This window comes from Ctenopharyngodon idella, chromosome 21 (assembly GCF_019924925.1).
Source record: "Ctenopharyngodon idella isolate HZGC_01 chromosome 21, HZGC01, whole genome shotgun sequence".
NCBI classification, from domain to species: domain Eukaryota; kingdom Metazoa; phylum Chordata; class Actinopteri; order Cypriniformes; family Xenocyprididae; genus Ctenopharyngodon; species Ctenopharyngodon idella.
Genome location: NC_067240.1, coordinates 14,048,260 through 14,069,830, shown reverse-complemented (window position 1 = coordinate 14,069,830; position 21,571 = coordinate 14,048,260). Strand labels below are relative to the sequence as shown.

Sequence of the window (21,571 nt, the reverse complement as noted above, 5' to 3'; positions counted from 1 at the left end):
AGATTCGGAGCGTTGAAATCAGCCATCACTAAATAAGTCGTTATTTTGTTTTTTTGGTGCACCAAAAATATTCTCATCGCTTTATACTATTAATATTGAACCACTGTACTCACATGAACTGATTTAAATGTTTTTAGTACATTAATGGATCTTGAGAGAGGAAATGTCATTGCTGGCTATGGAGGCCTCGCTGAGCCATTGGATTTCAACAAAAATATCTTAAAATGTGTTGCAAAGATTTACGAAGGTCTTACGGGTGTGGAACGGCATGAGGGTGAGTAATAAATGACATTATTTTCATTTTTGGGTGAACTAACCCTTTAAATCTTTGAGATTTTGGTGCCATAAAATAATCCCCAAACAGCTGTAAACATCAAACAAAAATATTACATTTGATTCAAATTTTTTTATCCCTGTTTGTAAACTACATTGGCACAATCATAAGAGATGAACCAGTCAAAGGTTTCTTGGGTGAAAGAGAACACAAAAGCATTGAATTTGAGGGTTTGAGGTTTGAGGGTTAACAAGGTAATGAGACACAACTGAATGTAATCAAGCATAATGAGTCCAGGCAGTGGGTTATGGGAAATGCAGTCCATGATAAAATAGCACAAGAGTCAGGAAGAGTGCCCTCTAATGGAGATCATGGGCAATCCAGCAAGTGGATGTGACACATACTATTATAAAATATTTAAAGCTGCAGTCCGTAACTTTTTTTGGTTAAAAAAAATTATCCAAAATCAAATTTTGAGCAAGTACATAACCAGCCAGTGTTCAAAACTCCTTACCTTAGCCCGATTCACAAACGGCAAGCTTGTAATAATGTTTTTTTTTTTGTTTTTTTTTTATTTGAGTGGGTTTCTGCGGGAAATACGAGTTTGCCTTTGTGTCATTACGTCACGTCTGTATACATAAACAAGGAGTTCCGGACGCTGCAGGTGGCGGATCATTTGTAGCCTCTGTTTACTGCAGCTGGAATAATTAAACTTGTCATTTTTATGGTGGATGATAATCAAGAAAGGTAAAAACGACCATCATCATTGACAGCCACCAGTAGTAAAAAGCAAAAGACTTCGGACTGCGGAGTGGCTACAGCAAGAAAGGGAATGCGACCGGGCCCGTGCTTTTGAAAGATGGCATGAACTCCGTGTTTTGAACGGGTTTAAAACGGACGCAGAGTTTGCTTTTTACTGCTGGACAGGTAAGACATTTAGCATTGAGTAGATAATGCTAATTAGATAACACTAATACTAACATAGTCACGCATTGTTAACATTAACAATTCAAAACAAAGCATAACGATAATAATAATCCACACGGTTTGTGATATGAGCTAATTTTGCGATCGTTAGATTTAATCACCATTGGCAGATTTATTGTAAAACTTTTTTTTTTAGTTGGTCAGAACAAAAATGGCAATGTTACATACTTGTTCAGATTACATTTTCCGTTGAAACTTATTATTTTGGACATACTTCCAAGACGTATCTGTAATTCCGAATTACAGTCAATATCCACACTAATGCATTGACTGACAGCCTACACATTCTCCTCAAAACATTAGATTCATCCATGCTGAGGGGCCGTGCAGATGCACAACCCACGTAAAGCTGATAATTCCGCAAATAACTGCAATTGCAGGTTTCAAACAGAGATGGCGACAAAGAGGCAAAACTTACGGACTGCAGCTTCTAAAAAAACAGACCACTGTACAATATTCTATATATATTTTTAAAAGCTTTCATGTGGTTTTGAAAATCTGATTCATACATTAATACATTTTACAGTATGGTAATCTGTGCACACAGCTGTGTTCTCTGACGGTCTGACCCCAATATGCATTTAAATTTTTAAAAGCTGTCTCTTGTTAGTATTACTTAGTGTTGATGCATATAGTGTTGATCATGACGACTGGACAGAACATTTTAAAAGTGAGTATTAATAAAAACGTATATGTATATATATATATATATATATATATATATATATATATATATATATATATATATATATATATATATATATATATATATATATATAAATATATATATATATTTAAAATGTGAAGAATTATATTTCACATGGCATGCCTTTGTTTTTGTTTTTAATGTAAGAAAATATTAAAGAAAGCTGACTTAATTTCTAAATACAATAAAATTATGACCAAAGCCTTTTGAAATGCAGCAAACTGTCCATTATTAAATTGGGATTTTTAGCATTTTATAAGGTTTATTGTGTAACAATCATAATACAAAAACACCTAAGTTAAAGGCCTGATATAGCTGATATATTTTTATAATCTGACACATGCTGATAAGCATGTCTTCATCCATATACTACTACAACACTATTCATCTTTTTGTTTATTCCTCATGTTTACTCTATTGGCATGCAAATATTCATATTTTCGGAACAAAAATGCAAAGCAGTAGGATTGTAAACTTGGTAAGAAAGTTCTACAAAGTTAATTGTTCACAGTGTTATACAATTGTGATGTTAATCCAAAATATGTTAAATAAAGTAAACAGTTCTTTATTGTCACCTTCCACATGTGCTTGAAATATCCTGTGAAATATGTGGTAATTACTGATTTGGAGAGAGAACTTTGAAACAGTGATATTCAACTTTTTCGCTTTCATTTTTAATGAAAAATGAAATGAAAGTACATTTTTAAAGTCATGTGTTGATCTTATTTGTTTGAGCACAGATCATTTGTGCTTATTGTTTGTTAACCTGCACTGTTCAGACATCTGTCACAGCTATGTAAATTGTTGTAGTTAGGTGAGGCATTTACATAGGCGTAATTTGCGGGTGGGGCGGGTGGGACATGTCCCCACCACTTTTTGCCAGCGTCGATATTGTCCCCACCACTTTTTGAAGCATCTCGCGGCACGGATGTATATTAATACAAAAGAGTAGTTTATTAACAATTCATTAGTTTGTGTTAAATAATAGTCGATCTGGTGCTGGGATGTGTCGTTTTTGAAATCACATTGAGTGCTCGTTGCCGCTGTTATCAGTGGCACAACAGTTTTCTCTTTGCGCTCGTGCACAGTGCGCAGTCTTCACACGAACGAGCGCTTCAATCTATCGATGTTGCGGCCGCAGACTCTATTCGTTTCGGTGAAATCACAAACAAAATGCACATAAACATGTCTCTGCTCTTGATAAACAATCACTGATGAATATCTTTGGTTTTAAATGAGAAAAAAATAAAATAAATAACACGAGGGCGGATTAAAACCCAGAACCTCTGAAATGCGAAACAAAAGTTCTACCTCTAGTCCATCAGGACAATCTAATGCTAGATGCGGATTTACGTATTTACTGACTAATGTAAATGCTTTCGAGACTAACTATATATTGTATTATAGTAGATGTAAGGACGAAACTATCATATTAAACATGAGGTCTATGACAATAAATTTTGTGCATTTATTATTATAATGATACACACACATTCCCGACACACACATTCCTGTCCCACCCACCTTTTAAAACAAAGTTACGCCACTGGGCATTTACAGGAAACAGTCCTCTACAGCAGAAATGAAACTTAGCTTTGTTTGAAATGAAAAAGAGAAAAACGCACATGAATTTCAATGTTATGTTTTCATTTTATTACTATATTTATATTGATACTTTATATTTATTATGTATTTTATATAGTATTTTATAAAGTTAAATAGAGTTTGTGCTTTTTTTTCATAACAGTTTCATAAAGGTCACATCATAACCCAGAAATTCAATTCAAAATGTTTTCCTGCAATCCAAGTTTATCATCATGATGGAAAAAACTAACTGAACCTTCCGTCATGGACACACCCAGAAGGATGTGCCATTTATAGACGCGCATTCAGAAGGAAGTGATCATTGTTAGAAGCAACATCAGAGGTAAGGCACCACTTTGTCTTTGTGAAAATGTATTTGTGTATTTTGGTCATTGTGTTCTATTACATTTTTTAAGATTTTATTTGTTTAGGTTCAAACATGTGGGCTGAAGACGACTTGGGTCCAGGTGCTCCACCATGTCTTGAGAGTTACTTAGAACCAGCTGAGGGTAAAGTCTACAGAATGTACCATGGCACATCAAGGGAGGCTGCTCAACAAATCAAAGTCTGTGGCTTCAAACAGTCTTCTAATGGGATGCTTGGGCCTGGTGTCTACCTCAGCCGAGATCTAGAGAAAGCCTCCAGATACCCTCTGGAATTACCTGAGAGCCAGAGAGTGGTTCTGAGAGTGAGGGTCGATGTTGGGAAAGTGATAAAGATTGACTATCAAGGTCACCCACGGCAGAAAACCTGGCATTATCATGGGTATGACACTGCCTGGTGTCCGCCAAAATGTGGAATGGTGCCAAGCGGTCTTGAGGAAGACTGTGTTTGGGATCCAAAACGAATCACAGTCATTGATGAAATATTCCCAAAAATGCAAATATCGTATGGTGCCTTTCGTGTGTGTTCTTAATTGTGCTTTCCCATGAAGTTTGGAATTAACAGTTGTGAAATATTTTTGAAAATTTTATACCAGCTTTTAAATTTAAATTGCTCATGTGCTTTTAAAAGATGATCATATTGTACTACAAATTCTGACCCTGTTGCTGAGTATGAATAAATTAAACTTCACGCACAAATCTTTGAGTTATGTTTTTTAAAAAAAAACATTTTTATAGTTAATAAATAAGATGACTAGATAAATATGTATCATAAACTGTAAAAACATGTAAAACAAAGGACAAATTTCAGGAGAACCTGGAATTAACTCTCAATACCTATTTATTCAGCCAGCAAGCAAAAGTCAGACATTTTCTTCTATTAACAAATACAATATAAAATTTGCTTTTTAGGCAATATCTGATTGACACAAATTGCACACTGATCCTCTTCCTCCTTTTCAAAACTGAAATCCTGAGGGCTTTGATGTTTTCATTCCCAGCAAGCCAACACTGGCTTTATGTAAAATGGTAAAAAGGCTCTGATCATTTCCCTGTCAACCTTGATCTGTACTTTACCTTTGTAACAGTTCTTTACATTTTTCATCTGCAACAGAGGTGGGAGGGAAGGATATAGAAGTGAAAATGTTGTTGATGTCTATGCCAGGATCCACATTTCTTACTAACACCGATATGTAAATGGTGATGCTGCCAGGGCAGGTGCATGTTTTATACAATAATTTACATTGCAAACTCATTAAAAAATATTCATGAATTATCAGATCACACATAAAATAAGTAAATAGAGAATCTGTAAATTATGAACTTCAGTCTATGATGAAAATCTTTGAAAGGAGGAATTATTATTAAAACCAAAGGCCCATTTCATTTTAGACTGGTGTCTAGAGTTCATTGCTTCTTTTAAAACACCATATTTTCCATGTAAATAGCTTCTTGCTGGATGGGAAACTTCACAGGATGCCAAGCAGGAAGAGAGATAAGCCATCTTATTCCTGACTAGCCTACTGCGTTTTGAATTATGGGTTGCACTTCCGGTTTGGGGAACTTCCATTTAAAAAGACTGAAACGAATCGATTCAAATCATAAGGTTTCCCTACAAATAAAGCTTATCCGTTAGTTTGACAGAATGAGCTGTCAATTTTTCTTTAATGTTTTATTTTCAGACATCATGAGAATAATGTAACGCATGGTATTTTAACGTAACATGTTATAACAAGAATATCTATGGCAAGAGCTTTTTTCAGTCGCTGCTTTCTATCCTCGTGATTATTTTATTTTATCCCTTTGCATACCGCTGTAATAGTATGAAAAAGGACAACATATACTGCACATTTGTGGTCTGTTCTCCCGATATAATTTACGATATATCCCATTAATAATTCACTGGAATGCACGAAGAATCTCCCGTTTTTCTCCTCAAAGCCTCTTTCCAGGTTTGTTTTCACAGGTAATACAATTTATTATCTGTAAAAATGATGGAAATAGTATCACGCAATGCTGAAGTTCATAAACATTTTTATTAAGGCAACGTATATACAGATATATATCACTATAGTTATATATAACCCGTCCGTTATTGCTGTGGAAAGAATCGCGATTTTTCACGGCCTGTTGAAAGTACCTTGTTGCTGCTTTTACACTTTTAAATGTCCTTTTAATGTTCGTTGGTTGAAGGGTGAGTAGAATAATGTCATCTCATTGTACCCAGTTTAAAAATAAAATGTATTATTGTGTTCATAGAGCGAGCCTTTCACTGACTGTTTACAGTTTAACGGAACTTACACCCATAATTCGCGCAAAGCGTCATGGGGCGTAGGAATAAGGTGGATAGGAAAACATTTGATAGCTATTTCTGTGTTTTATAGGTATTTCTGTGTAGGGCTGCACGATTAATCGTATTTTAATCGCGATTACGATATCTGCTTCTCTCGATTGATTACAAATAACCGTCACGATATTGGCCCGCTCGTTATTTATCCTGAAAACGTGTTTTTTTCTTTGGGATATGCTTGTGGTTGCCGGATGCAAAGAGCTTAAATCCCCCAAATAGAGGTTTTACTTTAAAAAGATATACCGTCTTCCCGGTGTTTTACTTAGTCTCTGCAATCTGGCAACTCTGTGCACGCGCTCCCTCTAAATGCGGAAGAAGCGCTGATGATCTGAAAACAAACATGTGCGCTGTAGTTTAGCGATCTCCACAGCGAAATTCTGCTGCAATGAAAGTGTCATACAGCCAGTCTTTGTTTCTTCACAAGCCACTCGTACTATTTGTGTGACTAAATCTGCCATGATCAAACCTTCAGCGATGAATTCCAACAAATGCAACATGGATCTCCACCTTACTGTTTGCAGAATGCACTTTTGCAACCTATGTGACAATTCAGTCGGGAAAATGAACATAGTTTGGAAATAATATTAGGAGTTTCGCTGTTTTATCTTTTGAAGTTCCTAAAGGTTTTACCAGTTTTCATAGGCTAATGTTCATCAGTTGAAAATGATATCGCCACTGGGACGTTCTAAAACGCTTAACATGAAAACGCTTAACGTGGCTTAATTTATTAAGACAGTGTTATTAACAAACCAAAGTTAGTGAAACACCATACTAATAAAGCATACTATGTACAGGAAAGCAGATGAGCCCAGAATATGATTTTTTTTTTTTTTAATCTCGAAGAGCATCGTTCTTTGCTTTACAAATTTGCAGGGCAATCTGAATCTGTGGTTTGTCTCATTTGCAAACGAATTGTGTTGCTTTAAAAATCTAATGAGAATACAGATTACAAAGCGCTCACCAAAAACAGTTATCATAGTTGGTTAAATGAAGTCGGTGTGCCACAGGCCTTTTGGGTGAAGTGTAGGTTGTTAAAGAATGGGCAAAATGGCCATAACTACATTACCCTTTTTGATAGAATAATCGTGATAAATAATCGTGATTATAATTTTGAGCAAAATAATCGTGATTATCAGTTTAACCATTATCGTGCAGCCCTATTTCTGTGTAAATCAGTCTACACCGCTACACTTTCATTTTTTTCACTCTCAGAAAGCCTTGAGCATGTTTACACTTAGTATTGGCTTATAGCAAGAGTTAATGTGCCAGACTGTTAAATTCTGAACAATGCTATACTAATTACCTAAGAAGGATTTTAAACAAAGTAAAAAAAAACTACATTTACGTGTTTTAATAAACTTTACATGCTCAATATTGCTAAACTTTACATGCACAATATTAAGAATTGTTGCAAAACAAAATTTCAACAGTAAATCAAAATGGTTAAAGTTAGAGCAGAATTGCAACTGCAAAACAGAAGAGAAAAACAATATATTTGAATAAATAGAAATTACCTTTATTTATTGCCATGAATTATTAAGTGCTCAAAAGATTGCACCAATGTTTTTACAAAACAAATTACATTACAGTGATAAATTCAAACTTTCATAATGATGTTTGGCACAATCTGTTTCAAATGTTAAAGAGTTATAATCAACTGAACTTAACAGTATTAATCTGATCAAATTAACCGCTTGTGATTGATTAGCAGAATTTTATTATATTTGTTAAATGTTACATTTACAGTTTTGGTTCACTATCCAATATCAATAAAATATATGGTTCAACATCCAAAAAAACCCCCAACAAATTAAAAATAATAATAAAAAAAACTTATTGTGTAAATATAAAGTTAACAACTTTACTATTTGACGTACATTTCTGCAGTGTTGGTTTGAAAAAAAAAAACTTTTAAAAATTACCTGAAGTATAATAAAAAGTTTTATTTATTAAGTGCCTTTAACAAAGCTCAATAACACTTCACAGATATTTAAAGTGTGTCTTTTAACTAAATTGGAGTACTCAGTAATGGTTACTTTCCTTTCCTTCGGCAAACATGATTCTTCATGAAGGGGCATATGGATGCTTTACAGGACCAACATTTCTCCATTATGTGTTTATCCTGTGTTTGCATTCCACAGCCTTTACACAACTTCAGATCTTCCCCCTTTGGATCCTGCGGTTGGCTTTTCTGCTTTATGAGACTCTCCAGAGAACTCTCACTGGAGTCTGTGCAATGGGCTATCCCAATCACAGTGAGTCTCTTTGGGTCAAAAACACAGTCCTCTTCAAGTCCTGTAAAATATCCTGTAAAATGTATGGTAATTGCTGGTCTGGAGAGTGTTTTGAAACAGTGATATTCATCTTTTTCGCATTCATTTTTTCTTGTTGGACCTTCAAATAAAAGTAAATATGTAAAGTCATCTGTTGATCTTTTTTGTTTGAGCACATCAGATCAATTGTACTTATTGTTTGCTAACCTGCGCTGTTCAGACATCTGTCACAACTGCGTAAATCATTCAGGTGGGGCATTTACAGGAAAACAGTCCTCTATAGCAAAAATGAAACTTAACTTTGTTTAAAATTAAAAAGAGAAGAACACACTTGAATTTCAAAGTTATATGTTTTCATTTTACAACTATCGATACTTTATATTTATTATGTATTTATGTATTTTATATATAGTGTTTTATGATGTTAAAGATCAGTGCAGTTCCTGCTTGTTTTATAACAGTTTGATAAAGGTCACATCATAACCTGTTTACCCAGAAATTCAATATAACGTGTTCTTGCAATTCATAAGTTTACCAAGATGAAGAAAAACTGAAACTTCTAAACCTGAACTGAACCTTCCGTCATGGACACACCCAGAAAGATGTGCCATTTATAGACCCGCATTCAGAAGGAAGTGATCATTGTTAGAAGCAACATCAGAGGTAAGGCACCACTTTGTCTTTGTGAAAATGTATTTGATGCTTCTTTTGTTCATCATGTTCTATTACATTTTTTAAGATTTTATTTGTTTAGGTTCAAACATGTGGGCTGAAGACGACTTGGGTCCAGGTGCTCCACCATGTCTTGAGAGTTACATAGAACCAGCTGAGGGTAAAGTCTACAGAATGTACCATGGCACATCAAGGGAGGCTGCTCAACAAATCAAAGCCTATGGCTTCAAACCGTCTACTAAAGGAAAACTAATGCTTGGGCCTGGTGTCTACCTCAGCCGAGATCTAGAGAAAGCCTCCAGATACCCTCTGGATTTACCTGAGAGCCAGAGAGTGGTTCTGAGAGTGAGGGTCAATGTTGGGAAAGTGATAAAGATTGACTATCAAGGTCACCCACAGCAGAAAACCTGGCATTATCATGGGTATGACACTGCCTGGTGCCCTCCACACTGTGGAATGGTGCCAAGTGGTCTTGAGGAAGACTGTGTTTGGGATCCAAAACGAATCACAGTCATTGATGAAATACGCCCAAAAACGCAAGGAGCGTATGGTGTCTGTGATAAGTATTATTAAGTGTGCATTCCCATGAAGTTTGGAAGTAGGAGTTCTGAAATATTTTTTTGAAAATGTTATACCAACTGTTGAATTTAAACTGTCCATGTGCTTTAAAATAGTGATCATATTGCACTACAAATTCTAACCCTGTTGCTGAGTATGAATAAATTTAAATTACTTCATGCACAAATCTTTGAGTTATGTTTTTTTTTTTTAAACATTGTTATAAGTAATAAATAAATATAGATAAATATGACTAGATAAATGTGTCATAAACTGAACAATGTAAAACAAAGGATAAATTTCAAGAGAACAATAACTTTGAATATCTTATTTATCCAGCCAGCAAGCAAAAGTTAGACATTTTCTTCCATTAACAAATATATAATATAAAACTTGCTTTTTAGGCAATATATGATAACATTGACACATATTGCACACTGATCCTCTTCTCTTCCTCCATTCCAAAACTGAAATCCTGAGGGCTTTGATTTTTTCATTCCCAGAAGAAATGCAAGCCGTTGGCTATATGTAAAATGGTAAAAAGGCTCTGATCATTTCCCATCCCATCTTAACCTGTTAACCTCGAATAACTTGATCTGTACTTTGCCTTTGTAAAAGTTCTTTACATTTTTCATCTGCAACAGAGGTAGGAGGGAAGTATATAGAAGCGAAAATGTTGTTGATGTCTATGCCAGGATACGCATTTAACACCGCATGTAAATAGTGATGCTGTGCAGCCAGGGCAGGTGCAGGTGTTTTATACAATAGTTTACATTGGAAACACATTAAAAATTATTCATGACACATAAATGAGTGAATAGAGAATTGGTAAATTATGAAATTCAGTCTATAATTAAAATCTTTGAAAAGAGGAATTATTATTATTAAAACCAAAGTCCCATTTAATTTTTTACCCCAACTTGGTGTCTATTATAGAGTTCATTGCTTCCTTTAAAACATGAAAACAATTTTATTTCTGTGTTTGTTTGTTTGTTTGTTTGCTTTACTTTGTACTGGTATTATTTCAGTTCAGATGTGCTTGCTTCTCTCCCAGGTTTTTCAGTGGTGAATATGTCTACACCGCTACACTTTCATTTTTTTCAGACTCTCAGAAAGCCTTGAGCATGTTAGTATTGGCTTACAGCAAGAGCCAATGTGCCAGATTGTTAAATTCTGAAAAATGTTATACTAATTAATTAAGAATTCTGTAGAATTTTAGGCAAAGTAGAAAAGCTACATTTTCATGTTTAAATATTTTGCTAAACTTCACATGCACGATTGTTGCAATTCAAGATTTCAACAGTAAATCAAAATTGTTAAAGTTAGAGCAGAATTGCAACTGCAAAACAGAAGATAAAAACAATATATTTGAATAAATAGAATGTATGTTTTTTTGTTATGTATTATTAAGTACTTGATTACACCAAAATATTACAAAACAAATTACATTCAAGTAATAAACTTTTTATAATCAAACTTTTATAATGATGTTTGGCACAATCTGTTTCAAATGTTGAGGAGTTATAATCAGCTGAACCTAACAGTTTTAATCTGATCAAATTAACTGCTAGTGATTATGAATCATTAGCAGAATTTCATTAAATTTGTTAAATGCTAAATTTACAATTTTGGTTCACTATACAATATCCAATATCAATAAATAGGTTCAACATCCAATATCTATTAAAAAACCCCAAACAAATTAATAATAATAATTTTAAAAAAATATATCAAAACAGTAATTTAAACCTTACTGTTCTGCAGTAATTTTTTTTTTTTAAAAATTACCTCAAATATAGTAATAAAAAGGTTTTATTTATTAAGTGCCTTTAACAAAGCTAAATATCACTCCACAGATTATATTTAAAGAAAGTGTATCATTTAACTAAATTGGAGTATTCAGGAATGGTTACTTCCCTTTCCTTCGACAAACATGATTCTTCATGAAGGGGCATATGGATGCTTTACAGGACCAACATTTCTCCATTGTGTGTTTATCCTGTGTTTGCATTCCACAGCCTTTACACAACTTCAGATCTTCCCCCTTTGGATCCTGCGGTTGGCTTTTCTGCTTTATGAGACTCTCCAGAGAACTCTTCGCACTGGAGTCTGTGCAATGGGCTATCCCAATCACAGTGAGTCTCTTTGGGTCAAAAACACAGTCCTCTTCAAGTCCAAAAACAGATGCGGGTAACCAGGCCGTATCATATCCATTCTGATGCCATGAGGTCATCAGGTTCAGGCTTTGCGCGTCAATCCTCTTCACTTTACCCACTCTTACTCGTAGCTTTAACACAACTCTGTCATTGGGAGCACATGCTGGATAACCCATTGCTTTGTTAATGTCCCTACTACAGTAGACTCCAGGACCCAATGTTCCCCCAGAAGAGGGCCGAAACCCTGATGATATAATAGCTGGGGCATTGGTTTTGAGTGTCCCATGGTACATAGTGTAGCCGTGGCTCTTTTTGGGTTCTTGACCTGGTTTAAGGTGCTTTGACTTATCGCAGTATGCCTCCCATCCATTGAATTCCACTGGCATTTTGGCTCTTACACAACAGTATGAGATGACAATGAACTTTGGTTGCTCCTTTTTGAGACTGCAGTTCCTATACACAACACAATTTTTATAACAATTAAAATTGTGAAATGTTAAAATAACACTTCAAAATTTATTCAGCCAAGATAGACCTATGACACAGCAAAAAGATCATTTCGTGTCACTTTTTATATCATCTGGACTTAAGTAAAACATATCCAAAGGAATTTTTGAAATATTTTATATAATTTGTATTATATGAGTTGTCTTCCAGGATACGTTGCCCTATAGGGAATTAAAAAGAGTCATCAATATTTCTATAATTTATTTGATGCAAAAAAATATATGCAAAATATACTTCATGTTTGATATGTCTAAGTGTCCTAAAATTGAGGCATACATATTTCTTGTATTTTTACACTGCTGAACTGTCTCGTCTTCAGTCTTATGGGGTGGGCAACTCTAGCCCTTAAGGCCCACTGTCATGCAGGGTTTAGCTTCATCCCCAATTAATCATATAATGTAATTTATGATACAACATATAATTTTCTAAATAATCCTGAAGACTTTGGTTAGAGTTTTCAGGTGTGTTTGGTCAGGGTTGGAGCTAAACTCTACAGGGCGGTAGCCCTCCAGGAGCAGGGTTGGTCGGACACCCCTTTTCTACCATAAAATGAACTGTGTGAAACCCTGCAAGAAAATATCTAGTTAAAAATGCAAAGATGTAGTTAACAAAGTGTAATAATATCAGTTTTACGTGTGAATATCAACATTTGTAACTTTTTTTAACTCAAAATACATAGATTGAGAAAGGGGGCTGTGTAACTACAGGGGGCCCAGAGGCCAGGAGGGCCTATAAGGATCTTCCCTAGGAACATGATTTCTACTGAGCACTGAAAATTTGAGCAAAGTCATGTGACCCAAATACTCCAAAAAGACTAAACTATGATAATGATATAACAGAATTGGATGAAAAATTATTTCTCATGCCTCCTACAAGGGATTAAAGAGTATCGTGTAGTGCACGTTACCTGCTTAAGGGTTAAAAAGACATATATTGCTGACATTTTACTTGATTAACAGTGTACTCCCATCTGTTTATTTAGCAGCAATCAGATTCATAATGCACAGCACCTCGGAGGACGATATAGTAACAAGAATCTTCGACACCGTTTAAAAAAAACAGACCTACGAACAACATTTGCCACATATGCTATGTATTAGCGACTGCTATTTTACATAAAATTACGACAAAAAAGCAATTTACCAACCTTGCTTTGCGTACATTAAGAGAATTCTACTTCCACTTCCTTACATTTGTCTTTGCCAACAGCGTTATAAGTTGTGCTGACGCACAAACACATGCTTTCACTTTCATTTCATGAACAGACTGCACACTACACATATCACACATATTATATCATACCTGTTATATTTAACAAAGATTTAAAATGTGAGGTAACGATTTGTATGGAATGCATGCATAAAACGACCCTACTACCGTCTCTCAAAAATACTTAAATACATATAGGCCAACTGAAATATCAGTCTAGTAAACGTGGGCGCGCGGTCAGAGTCAGATGCTGTGCGTAGCCAATCAGAAGGTTCGTGAAGATGCCCTATTGGATAGAAGAAGTGTTTATAGGTCCGGTCATCTGGCCATGAACTCACTCTACCTGCAAACTTCGCGTTGAGCTCATCTCCTTTTTTTTTTTTTGCATGACTGGATTTGTCAAGATTCAAGTAAGTAAAATTCCTTACATTTTTTTTTTTTCTAGAACACATACATATTTAGTTATTTTTGGAAAACATTAATCAAATTTGATTTAGGGATTGTTAAGTCCATGTTGTAATTCTACAACGTTGGGCCAGAGTGGTAGTCAAAATAGCCTGTGCTCCTTACACATTACATAAGGACACTGCACATCTCACATGGTCAAAAATTGAAATTTAAACTGTTAGTTGATTCATTGTAACTAAGTTCTAAATGTGCTTTTCTGTTAAATTTGTACTTAGTTTAGCTTAGACCATAATTAAACACAGGAATAAATTGTATGTGGTATTGAAACTCCATCATCTAGAGCAGTATCTGAAACTCCCTGTATCTTTGTAGTTTTTTGTTTGTTTTTTAACTTCTAAATGATCCTGAGATTTTGTGTTGCCCAAGTAGCAGTTTATAGCATTAGGAGATAGAAAAACAGGCTCTGAATGCCTGTTGCATTGTTTAGGGACAGGTGTGAATGGTCTTGAATATGAACCTGTAAGTGCTCTGGGGGGATGCATGTGTTCTTTTAGTATGATAAGTAGAACGCATAATAGGCCAGCCAGACAGTATTGTTTGAATGTAGTAGTGGAATTTTGATTAGCATTTGCATTGAAATTATAATACTTTGATGGATAATAGTTAGATCTCTGCCCTCGACACATGGTCTACCACCCTGTCTATTCTTTCAGTTTATCTACTACAATATAAGACCCATATGTATTATTCACTTATTTATTTTTTTATTTTCTCCATTTCAGAATGCCAAGATGTCATCTGACCACCCCCCACTGGATGTGTGCAACGACATGATTGCACATTTCCCAGTAAAGATGAAGAGAGGACGCTGCAGACACTGCAATAATGGATACACAAACACACTGTGTAGCAAGTGCAATGTTCGCCTGTGCTTCTCAGATGAAAAGAACTGTCTTAGGGACTATCACTGTAAAACACAGACTTCATTCAAACCACATTGAAAGTGATAGAAGAAAAAGTTTTATAAATACAAATTTTTTCAATATTTTTATTAATAAATGCTTATTCATAAAAAATATGATTGCTGTGTGATTATTACTCATGATGTATACTGTTATGGGGCTAAGTAAGCAATCAACCCTGCAAATGAATGCTTAAATGCTCTGTATATCTGTTCAGACAAAGTGAGTACAAATACAGAAATTCTGCTCCTAACTAGGCCCAACGTTGCAATATTACAACAGTTCCCTAAAAACATACTAAAATGTAAAAAATTTGAAAAATCTTTAATTTCTACTTCAGAGGCCTCCTAAAACAATATCTGAGAGGTCAAAAAAAATGTTGCTCTTTTTTTTCTATATTTGGGTTTTACAGGGTTAATATACAAAAACCCTAAAAATACTTTAACTTATTGCACACAGGACATGTCTTCACTTGTGCTTTGGCTAGACACATAAAAGGCATGAAGTAAATAAATACCCTCATAAAGGCAGCAACCAGTACTTTACAGTAAATGCAGAGCATGTAGATTGAAAATACTCAAATTTGCTGCAAAATCTACAGAAATACTTTATTTAGAGTCTAGAAATGCATTTGCACATCCTGTAGCTGACCAGCACAGAAACCTGTTTTTAAAAGGCTTCCGATAGATGTATGATGCACAGAGGAATCAGGAGACTGAGCCAAGGATAACCCAGCAGAAACACACTGATGGCAGAGCAGGGCTGGATGCTATCTAGAAGGCAAAGACAAGTTCAGGTTTAGGCAGAGAAAATATTCATTCTAGTTTTATGTTGTAGAAATTTATCTCAGCTTTTGTACCTAATTCAACAAATAGAGTCTTCTGGATCTTGGTTACTTTACAAATGAATGTTGTATTCTCAGTGATGGTGAAGCTCATAATGGTCAGCCTGAATCCGTATGGTTCGAGCTCTGTCACAAATGTGTTGTGCCTGAACTTGGGTTCAGGCATGATTCCAGAGATGTTTGTGCTTATGATGGTCTCCTTTTGGCTTTTGGACATGGAGAACTCATAGTCTGTGTGGTAGTTGGGTTTGGGCTCCAGAAGGCAGTCCACTCTGAGGTCTTTATCTTCCTCTTGGCATACTGTAATTACACTCTCCTCATCCTCACACAACACTGGGCTCATCAGAACTGGAAATGAGAAATCACATTATTTAGATATTTACCATATATGCATAATGCTTTGTAAAAAAAAAAAAAAAAAAATTGTAAATAAGTTCAGCAGCATTTATTTAAACGAATAGTTCTCCTGGATGCTCTTTTCCATTTAACAAAATTAAATCTGTAAACTTAAATCTGAAAAACCTGAAAGTTTTATTTCTTCACAAAAGAGGATTTTTAAAAGGAGTATATATATATATATATATATAACAAGTCTGGCAAATGTTTTTGGTAATGAGCAAACGATTAGTTTAATTTAAAGAAATTAGAGCAGTTATATATAAAACGTTAAAATAAAAGAATAAGCTGTTATATTTTAAAGGGATAGTTCACCCAAAAATGAAAATTCTGTCATCATTTACTCACCCTCAAATTGTTCCAAACCTGTATGAATTTCTTTGTTCTGCTGAACACAAAGGAAGATTTTTGGGAGAATGTCAGTAACCAAGCAGATCTCGCCCCCCATTGACTACCATAGGAAAAATAAATAATATGGAAGTCAATGGGGGCCGAGAACTGCTTGGTTACTGACATTCTTCCAAATATTTTTCTTTGTTCATTAGAACAAAAAAAAAAAAAAACCATACAGGTTTGGAACTACTTAAGGGTGAGTAAATGATGACAGGATTTTCATTTTTGGGTGAACTATCCCTTTAACAGTTAAATGGTTCAACATCTTCATAATCTTCTTACCTCCCAGAAGAAGAATCCACCCAAACATATTGTTAAATGTGTTCATTACAAAGTTCTAGGTAGAAAAGAGGAGAGAGGAGAGTCAAAACACTGTTACATATCCCAGAATCAAAACATTTGAACATAAATATATTAGATTATATACCATTATATATATATATATATATATATATATATATATATATATATATATATATATATACTGCTGTTACATAAATAAATACATTCTAGAGCTTGTGTTTTCCAAGAGCATGTGGAGGTCTAAATAACCTTCCTCTGAAAAGCAGTGATGATTAACGGTTAGCTTTGAGATAACCATCTGTTGTGGCCATTGAATCTAGCCTGAAATCTTGAAAAAGAAAAAGAAAACACACTGTTAAACAAACCTGCATTTTAAAATGTTTAGTATTGTCAGCCATGTGGACAATCCATGAAACTGTGCTCTTCAGAGCACAACAATAGTGCTGTAGCTCCACCTAACTGCCTTACACAGCACTTCACCCAACAACATGAAGCACTGCACTGCAGTGGACTGCAGCAGCCCCTCCCATCTGTGCCGCACTAATGCAATGTTTCGGAACAAAAACATACAAAAACTTACAAGATAGGCCTATTTCAATGTCCATAAAAATCTATTTACCTACCCAAAGCAAAATACCCTGATGAGAATCATTAAGGCCTTTCACAGCCTTGATGAGCCCAATGTCATTATTTAATGTAAAGTAAACAATGCGATACAGCACAGTTTTGCATACACTTGTCTGACAAAATATACCTTATTTTTCATATCATAAACGCTAATCTCTCTGTAATCCTCAATCACAGGCCAAATCTTATTAAGAAATCCTGGGACATAATTATTTTGTTGTCTGAGCAAGCATGACATCATAGTTTCCAGACATTTACCTTTCAGAGACTTTATGGTCGTCCTGTTTTAATCCCAGTCTGTGATGCTTTGGCAGGTGACCCTTTCCGATGCATAAAGCTTTAGTCCTGTGGAGGATGGAAGAGAAGGAGAGAGGATTTGAGAGAGGAGAGAAGGAAAATGGTTTGTCTCCCCCTTTTGAAAGAACTAGAAAATGCTTTTTATACCAAACGTTATGCAAAATTTCCCACAATTTTAAATGATTTAGTTGGACTTGAAATGTCAGCTAGGGAAATTCAAGTATAACATGTAACTTTACAAAATGTTTCAGTTTTTGTTTGCTATTACACTACAATTCAAAAGTCTGAGGTCAAATTTTTAGTCTTTTATGTTCACCAAGTCTGCAATTATTTGATCAAAAATACAGTAAAAACAGTAATATTGTGAAATATTATTACAATTTAATTAACTTTTCTATATTGATATATTTCAAATTATTTATTCCTGCGATGGCAAAGCTGAATTTTCAGCATCATTACTCCAATTTTCAGTGTCACATGATCCTTCAGAAATCATTCTAATATGCTGATTTGATGCTCAATAAACATTGCAATTATCAATGTTAGAAACAGTTGTCCTGCTGAATATTTTTGAGGAAACCATTATGCATTTTTTTCAGGATTATCTTATGAATAGAAATTGTTGACCCCTGACAGCTGTCAATCATTTGGTCCTCTTGCAGTTATTTTCAGTAAACATTGTGGGTGTACCATACTGAACTATTTGTTTGTTGCTTTTTGCATTTAAATTAGAGGACAAATTAGCATGAAAAAGGCCTTTATCGTCATTTTCTAAGATGGATGCTGGTATATTCAGTTCCGCAAAGATTTCAGTCAATCAGAAGATGACTGAAGCACCTCAGACAAACACTGTTTCTAGACAGGTGAATATCACACACGACAGTGTTTATTGTTGCTTTACTTTCCATGGGGATGAATGATTTTTTTCAAAGAGAGTGACAGTGACATCTCCAGTGTTTCCTTAAGTGACAAGGTATGCTTTTTGAAAAGCACTGACAGCTCATTGCTGAAGTTGAGAATTAATTCCACTGCTTTATTTTGAATTGTTAATTTGCCTCGGCTGATAACAATGCTGGTGGATTGTAAGGAGGATGTTTTACATTTGAAAGGATTTCAAAATAAGCCATGACAACCTGCCCTTCACATCAAATGAAGAGATTAATTCAGCGGTACCTTACAAACGTTGCTCATTAATGTTTTTGCTTGGAGTCCCTACAAATTAAGATGAAATGCCTATTTAATAACCAAAATTAGACACAATAACAGAAATGACAATAAATTATAATAGGAATAAAATATAATCTGACATTATCTCTACTATTGTAAGCAACATTTTCACCATTGTTATAATGTCAAGCAAATTTACAAGCGATAAACATCCATTTAAAAACTTGCGTGAAATTAAATCCATAAACTTAACATTTCTCAATTTTATGTTTTTATTTTTCAATAAATTTATTTCATCTGTAATTTTAAGAAACTTTCAGATCAGTCCTTCTGCTTCAAAATACAGCATGAATTTGCAAGTTTTTTACAAGTTAATGTAATCCTATACCATAGGGCTACTAAATTGATTCTTTTTTTATTTTATTTCATTTTTGGTGTTATATGATTGCTGTGTTTTTTGGTAATGTAAAAATATATCTCATTATATATTACATTTGCACATAAAGATAGTTCTCGTTTTATATTGTTTGATCATTGAACACTGCAGTGCAGTTCTGAAATTGCATGTTCATTAATGAGCACCAGGGGGAGGTGTAGGACCATTTACCTTTGAACTGCGCCTGTACAATAAATCCCCTTTAAACGTGTATCCTAAAATACCTCACAAATCAGACTTTGAACAATATCACGTATTAAAGCTGACCAGTAATAGACCACACTGTTGAAACCGATGAACTATTCATAAGTACCTACTTCGGTTTACTTTTTATACCTGCTGCACAGTTGAACTCCGCCTGGAATTGTGATCCATTAATCTTAGCTATTGTCCTTAATCACCGGACGAATCAGACGAGAGCTGCGAGTTGAGCGCAACTTTGAATTCTGCGTCAGTTGACGTTTCCTAAAGATAGGCTACTTTAACTGCTACCAGGTTGTGCTGTTAAGTAAAGTTCATACGGCTAGTTTCCGCGGAAGAGAGGATGCTTTCAGAGACTTTTGGCAAAGGCGCATTGACGATGATAACCACTCCAGGACGATAGAGCAACAACTGAGCGAACAAAGCCCGTTCACTCTGTAGTCTAGGCAGCAACTGGACAGAGACCTTAGGTTTATGTTGATACGGTCGTCCATTCTTCTTTAATCTCCTTGCTTCGCGCTTTAAGCTGATTTATGTTCGATCCGCTGCCCACGCGCGCAGTTCAAAGTGCGCCTTGATGCGTAATTGTTTTACAGAATCGAGTATTGAAGGGTTCGGTCCAGCGCGTGGTGCCCATCCGAACTGGCTGACAAGTTCAAATTAACAATTGGACATCTGAACACCTTCAGCTTTCCTCTCACAACTCAATAAATGGGTAACCTGGATAATTGTTCTCTTAGGGATTGTGCTCTCTCTTAATCTCGTACCGCGTCACTTGTTTTGAATCTATTTCATCTTTTAACAAGACCGTGATGTTTTTGAATTTGGTTCTTCCACTGACGTCCATCCTTTTGATAAGAGGTAAGACAGACTACCTGTCTCATGCATGACTCCTTCTTAATGTTCTTCAATGTCTTTCTGTCATAATTTGTCGATCACTTGTAGCCTATAGACATTCAACGATGTTGTTTTCAAGTCCAATAGCCTACTATTACGGACTATTTATGCAGAAACAGTTTTTATTATTATTATTATTGAAGCAATAATAGTATAACTAAGTAATAGGCTAATAGTAATAGCTAAGTAATTCATTAAAACACGCATTAAATTTCTATAATGTTCAGTAATTGTTAATAATTGCCTAATAATAGGCATGTGGGTGCTATTCTTTAGAGAACCACCATAATATAACCGCTATTAAAGAATTAGTTTGGTGAAAAGAAAAAGTGTGACTTGGTTAAAAACTAAAAATATTGTTCAAATTAATAATCAGTCAGTCTTTAATATTGATCAGTATTGTTTTTTCTGACCAATATCAACTATTTTTATGTCTGATAACGGATACAGAATCCATTTTTAAGATCCAAGATCCATCCAAGATTAATTAAATAGTCCATGAACACCATTGTTTCCTGTAGAACACACAATATATGCTATATTGTTGTTGTTTTCTATGAATTGATGAAAAGTGAGCATATCAGTAAAAATATTAGTCTCTATGTAATCCTTCATAGAGAAGAGCATAAAGATTCAAAGGGTAGAAGGGTAGCTCTTAAAAGTTCAGAAGTATTTCACACCCTAAAACTCTCTTTATCCTAACAGGTTTTAGCTTTTAGAATTGAAATGTTAGTTCAGGTTGTGAGGCAAAAGATGAGCATGAACAGCCATTATTACATCCGTTCTGGCACTAAACATGCTCTGTTGTCAAGTCAAATCATGTCACCTTTATTTATATAGCTCTTTTCAAAATGCGGATTGTTTCAAAGCAGCTTTACAGTGATAATAGGAACATAATTTTGGCTGTACAGCAGCTCTAGAAAAAAATAGTGTCATTGTCCAGCTGGAGTAATTTCGGTATTGATTAATTTCTGTTGTAAA

General features: G+C 34.8%; 3 protein-coding genes across 10 annotated transcripts in view; 1 reads left to right on the top strand and 2 right to left on the bottom strand.

The window, feature by feature from the left end:
- Positions 1 to 10,100: 10,100 nt before the first annotated feature.
- Positions 10,101 to 13,868, bottom strand: LOC127503310 (uncharacterized). 3 transcript variants are annotated; one of them, XM_051876955.1, is made up of 2 exons: positions 13,753 to 13,868; positions 10,101 to 12,396 (listed from the first exon to the last, which is right to left on the bottom strand). In XM_051876955.1, exon 2 carries the CDS (start codon positions 12,327 to 12,329, stop codon positions 11,697 to 11,699), a length of 633 nt encoding a protein of 210 aa, XP_051732915.1. In that variant the 5' UTR covers positions 12,330 to 12,396; positions 13,753 to 13,868; the 3' UTR covers positions 10,101 to 11,696. The 3 variants fall into 3 exon arrangements, with proteins under 3 accessions (XP_051732915.1, XP_051732914.1, XP_051732916.1); XM_051876954.1 differs by having other exon boundaries at positions 13,598 to 13,835; XM_051876956.1 differs by lacking the exon at positions 13,753 to 13,868 and adding an exon at positions 13,358 to 13,601.
- Positions 13,869 to 15,611: 1,743 nt separating this feature from the next.
- LOC127503311 (thy-1 membrane glycoprotein-like) lies at positions 15,612 to 18,007 on the bottom strand. Of its 5 annotated transcripts, none has more exons than XM_051876961.1 (5): positions 17,851 to 18,004; positions 17,169 to 17,293; positions 16,945 to 16,999; positions 15,889 to 16,221; positions 15,612 to 15,802 (listed from the first exon to the last, which is right to left on the bottom strand). In XM_051876961.1, the coding sequence occupies exons 3-5, from the start codon at positions 16,988 to 16,990 to the stop codon at positions 15,699 to 15,701; spliced, it is 483 nt and encodes a 160-aa protein (XP_051732921.1). In that variant the 5' UTR covers positions 16,991 to 16,999; positions 17,169 to 17,293; positions 17,851 to 18,004; the 3' UTR covers positions 15,612 to 15,698. The 5 variants fall into 5 exon arrangements, with proteins under 5 accessions (XP_051732921.1, XP_051732920.1, XP_051732917.1 ...); XM_051876960.1 differs by having other exon boundaries at positions 17,215 to 17,293; XM_051876957.1 differs by having other exon boundaries at positions 16,945 to 17,001; positions 17,221 to 17,293.
- Positions 18,008 to 19,766: 1,759 nt separating this feature from the next.
- nectin1a (nectin cell adhesion molecule 1a) overlaps positions 19,767 to 21,571 on the top strand; it is a 28,886-nt gene continuing 27,081 nt past the window's right edge. The window contains exon 1 of one of the 2 annotated variants that reach the window (XM_051878708.1): positions 19,767 to 20,554. In XM_051878708.1, coding sequence (XP_051734668.1) covers positions 20,506 to 20,554 — 49 coding nt within the window. In that variant the 5' untranslated portion in view covers positions 19,767 to 20,505. The remainder of the gene's footprint in view (positions 20,555 to 21,571) is intronic. The other variant, XM_051878709.1, reaches the window with a different exon arrangement.

Bases quoted from the DNA above. Each gene is read 5' to 3' on its own strand.
- LOC127503311 (XM_051876957.1), bottom strand. From the start codon at position 17,263: ATGGTTATCTCAAAGCTAACCGTTAATCATCACTGCTTTTCAG. The intron at 17,002-17,220 runs AGGAAGGTTATT...TCTTTTCTACCT, and splicing joins TAATCATCACTGCTTTTCAG to AGAACTTTGTAATGAACACA. The intron at 16,222-16,944 runs GTAAGAAGATTA...TCTCATTTCCAG, and splicing joins GTGGATTCTTCTTCTGGGAG to TTCTGATGAGCCCAGTGTTG.
- LOC127503310 (XM_051876955.1), bottom strand. From the start codon at position 12,329: ATGCCAGTGGAATTCAATGGATGGGAGGCATACTGCGATAAGTCAAAG.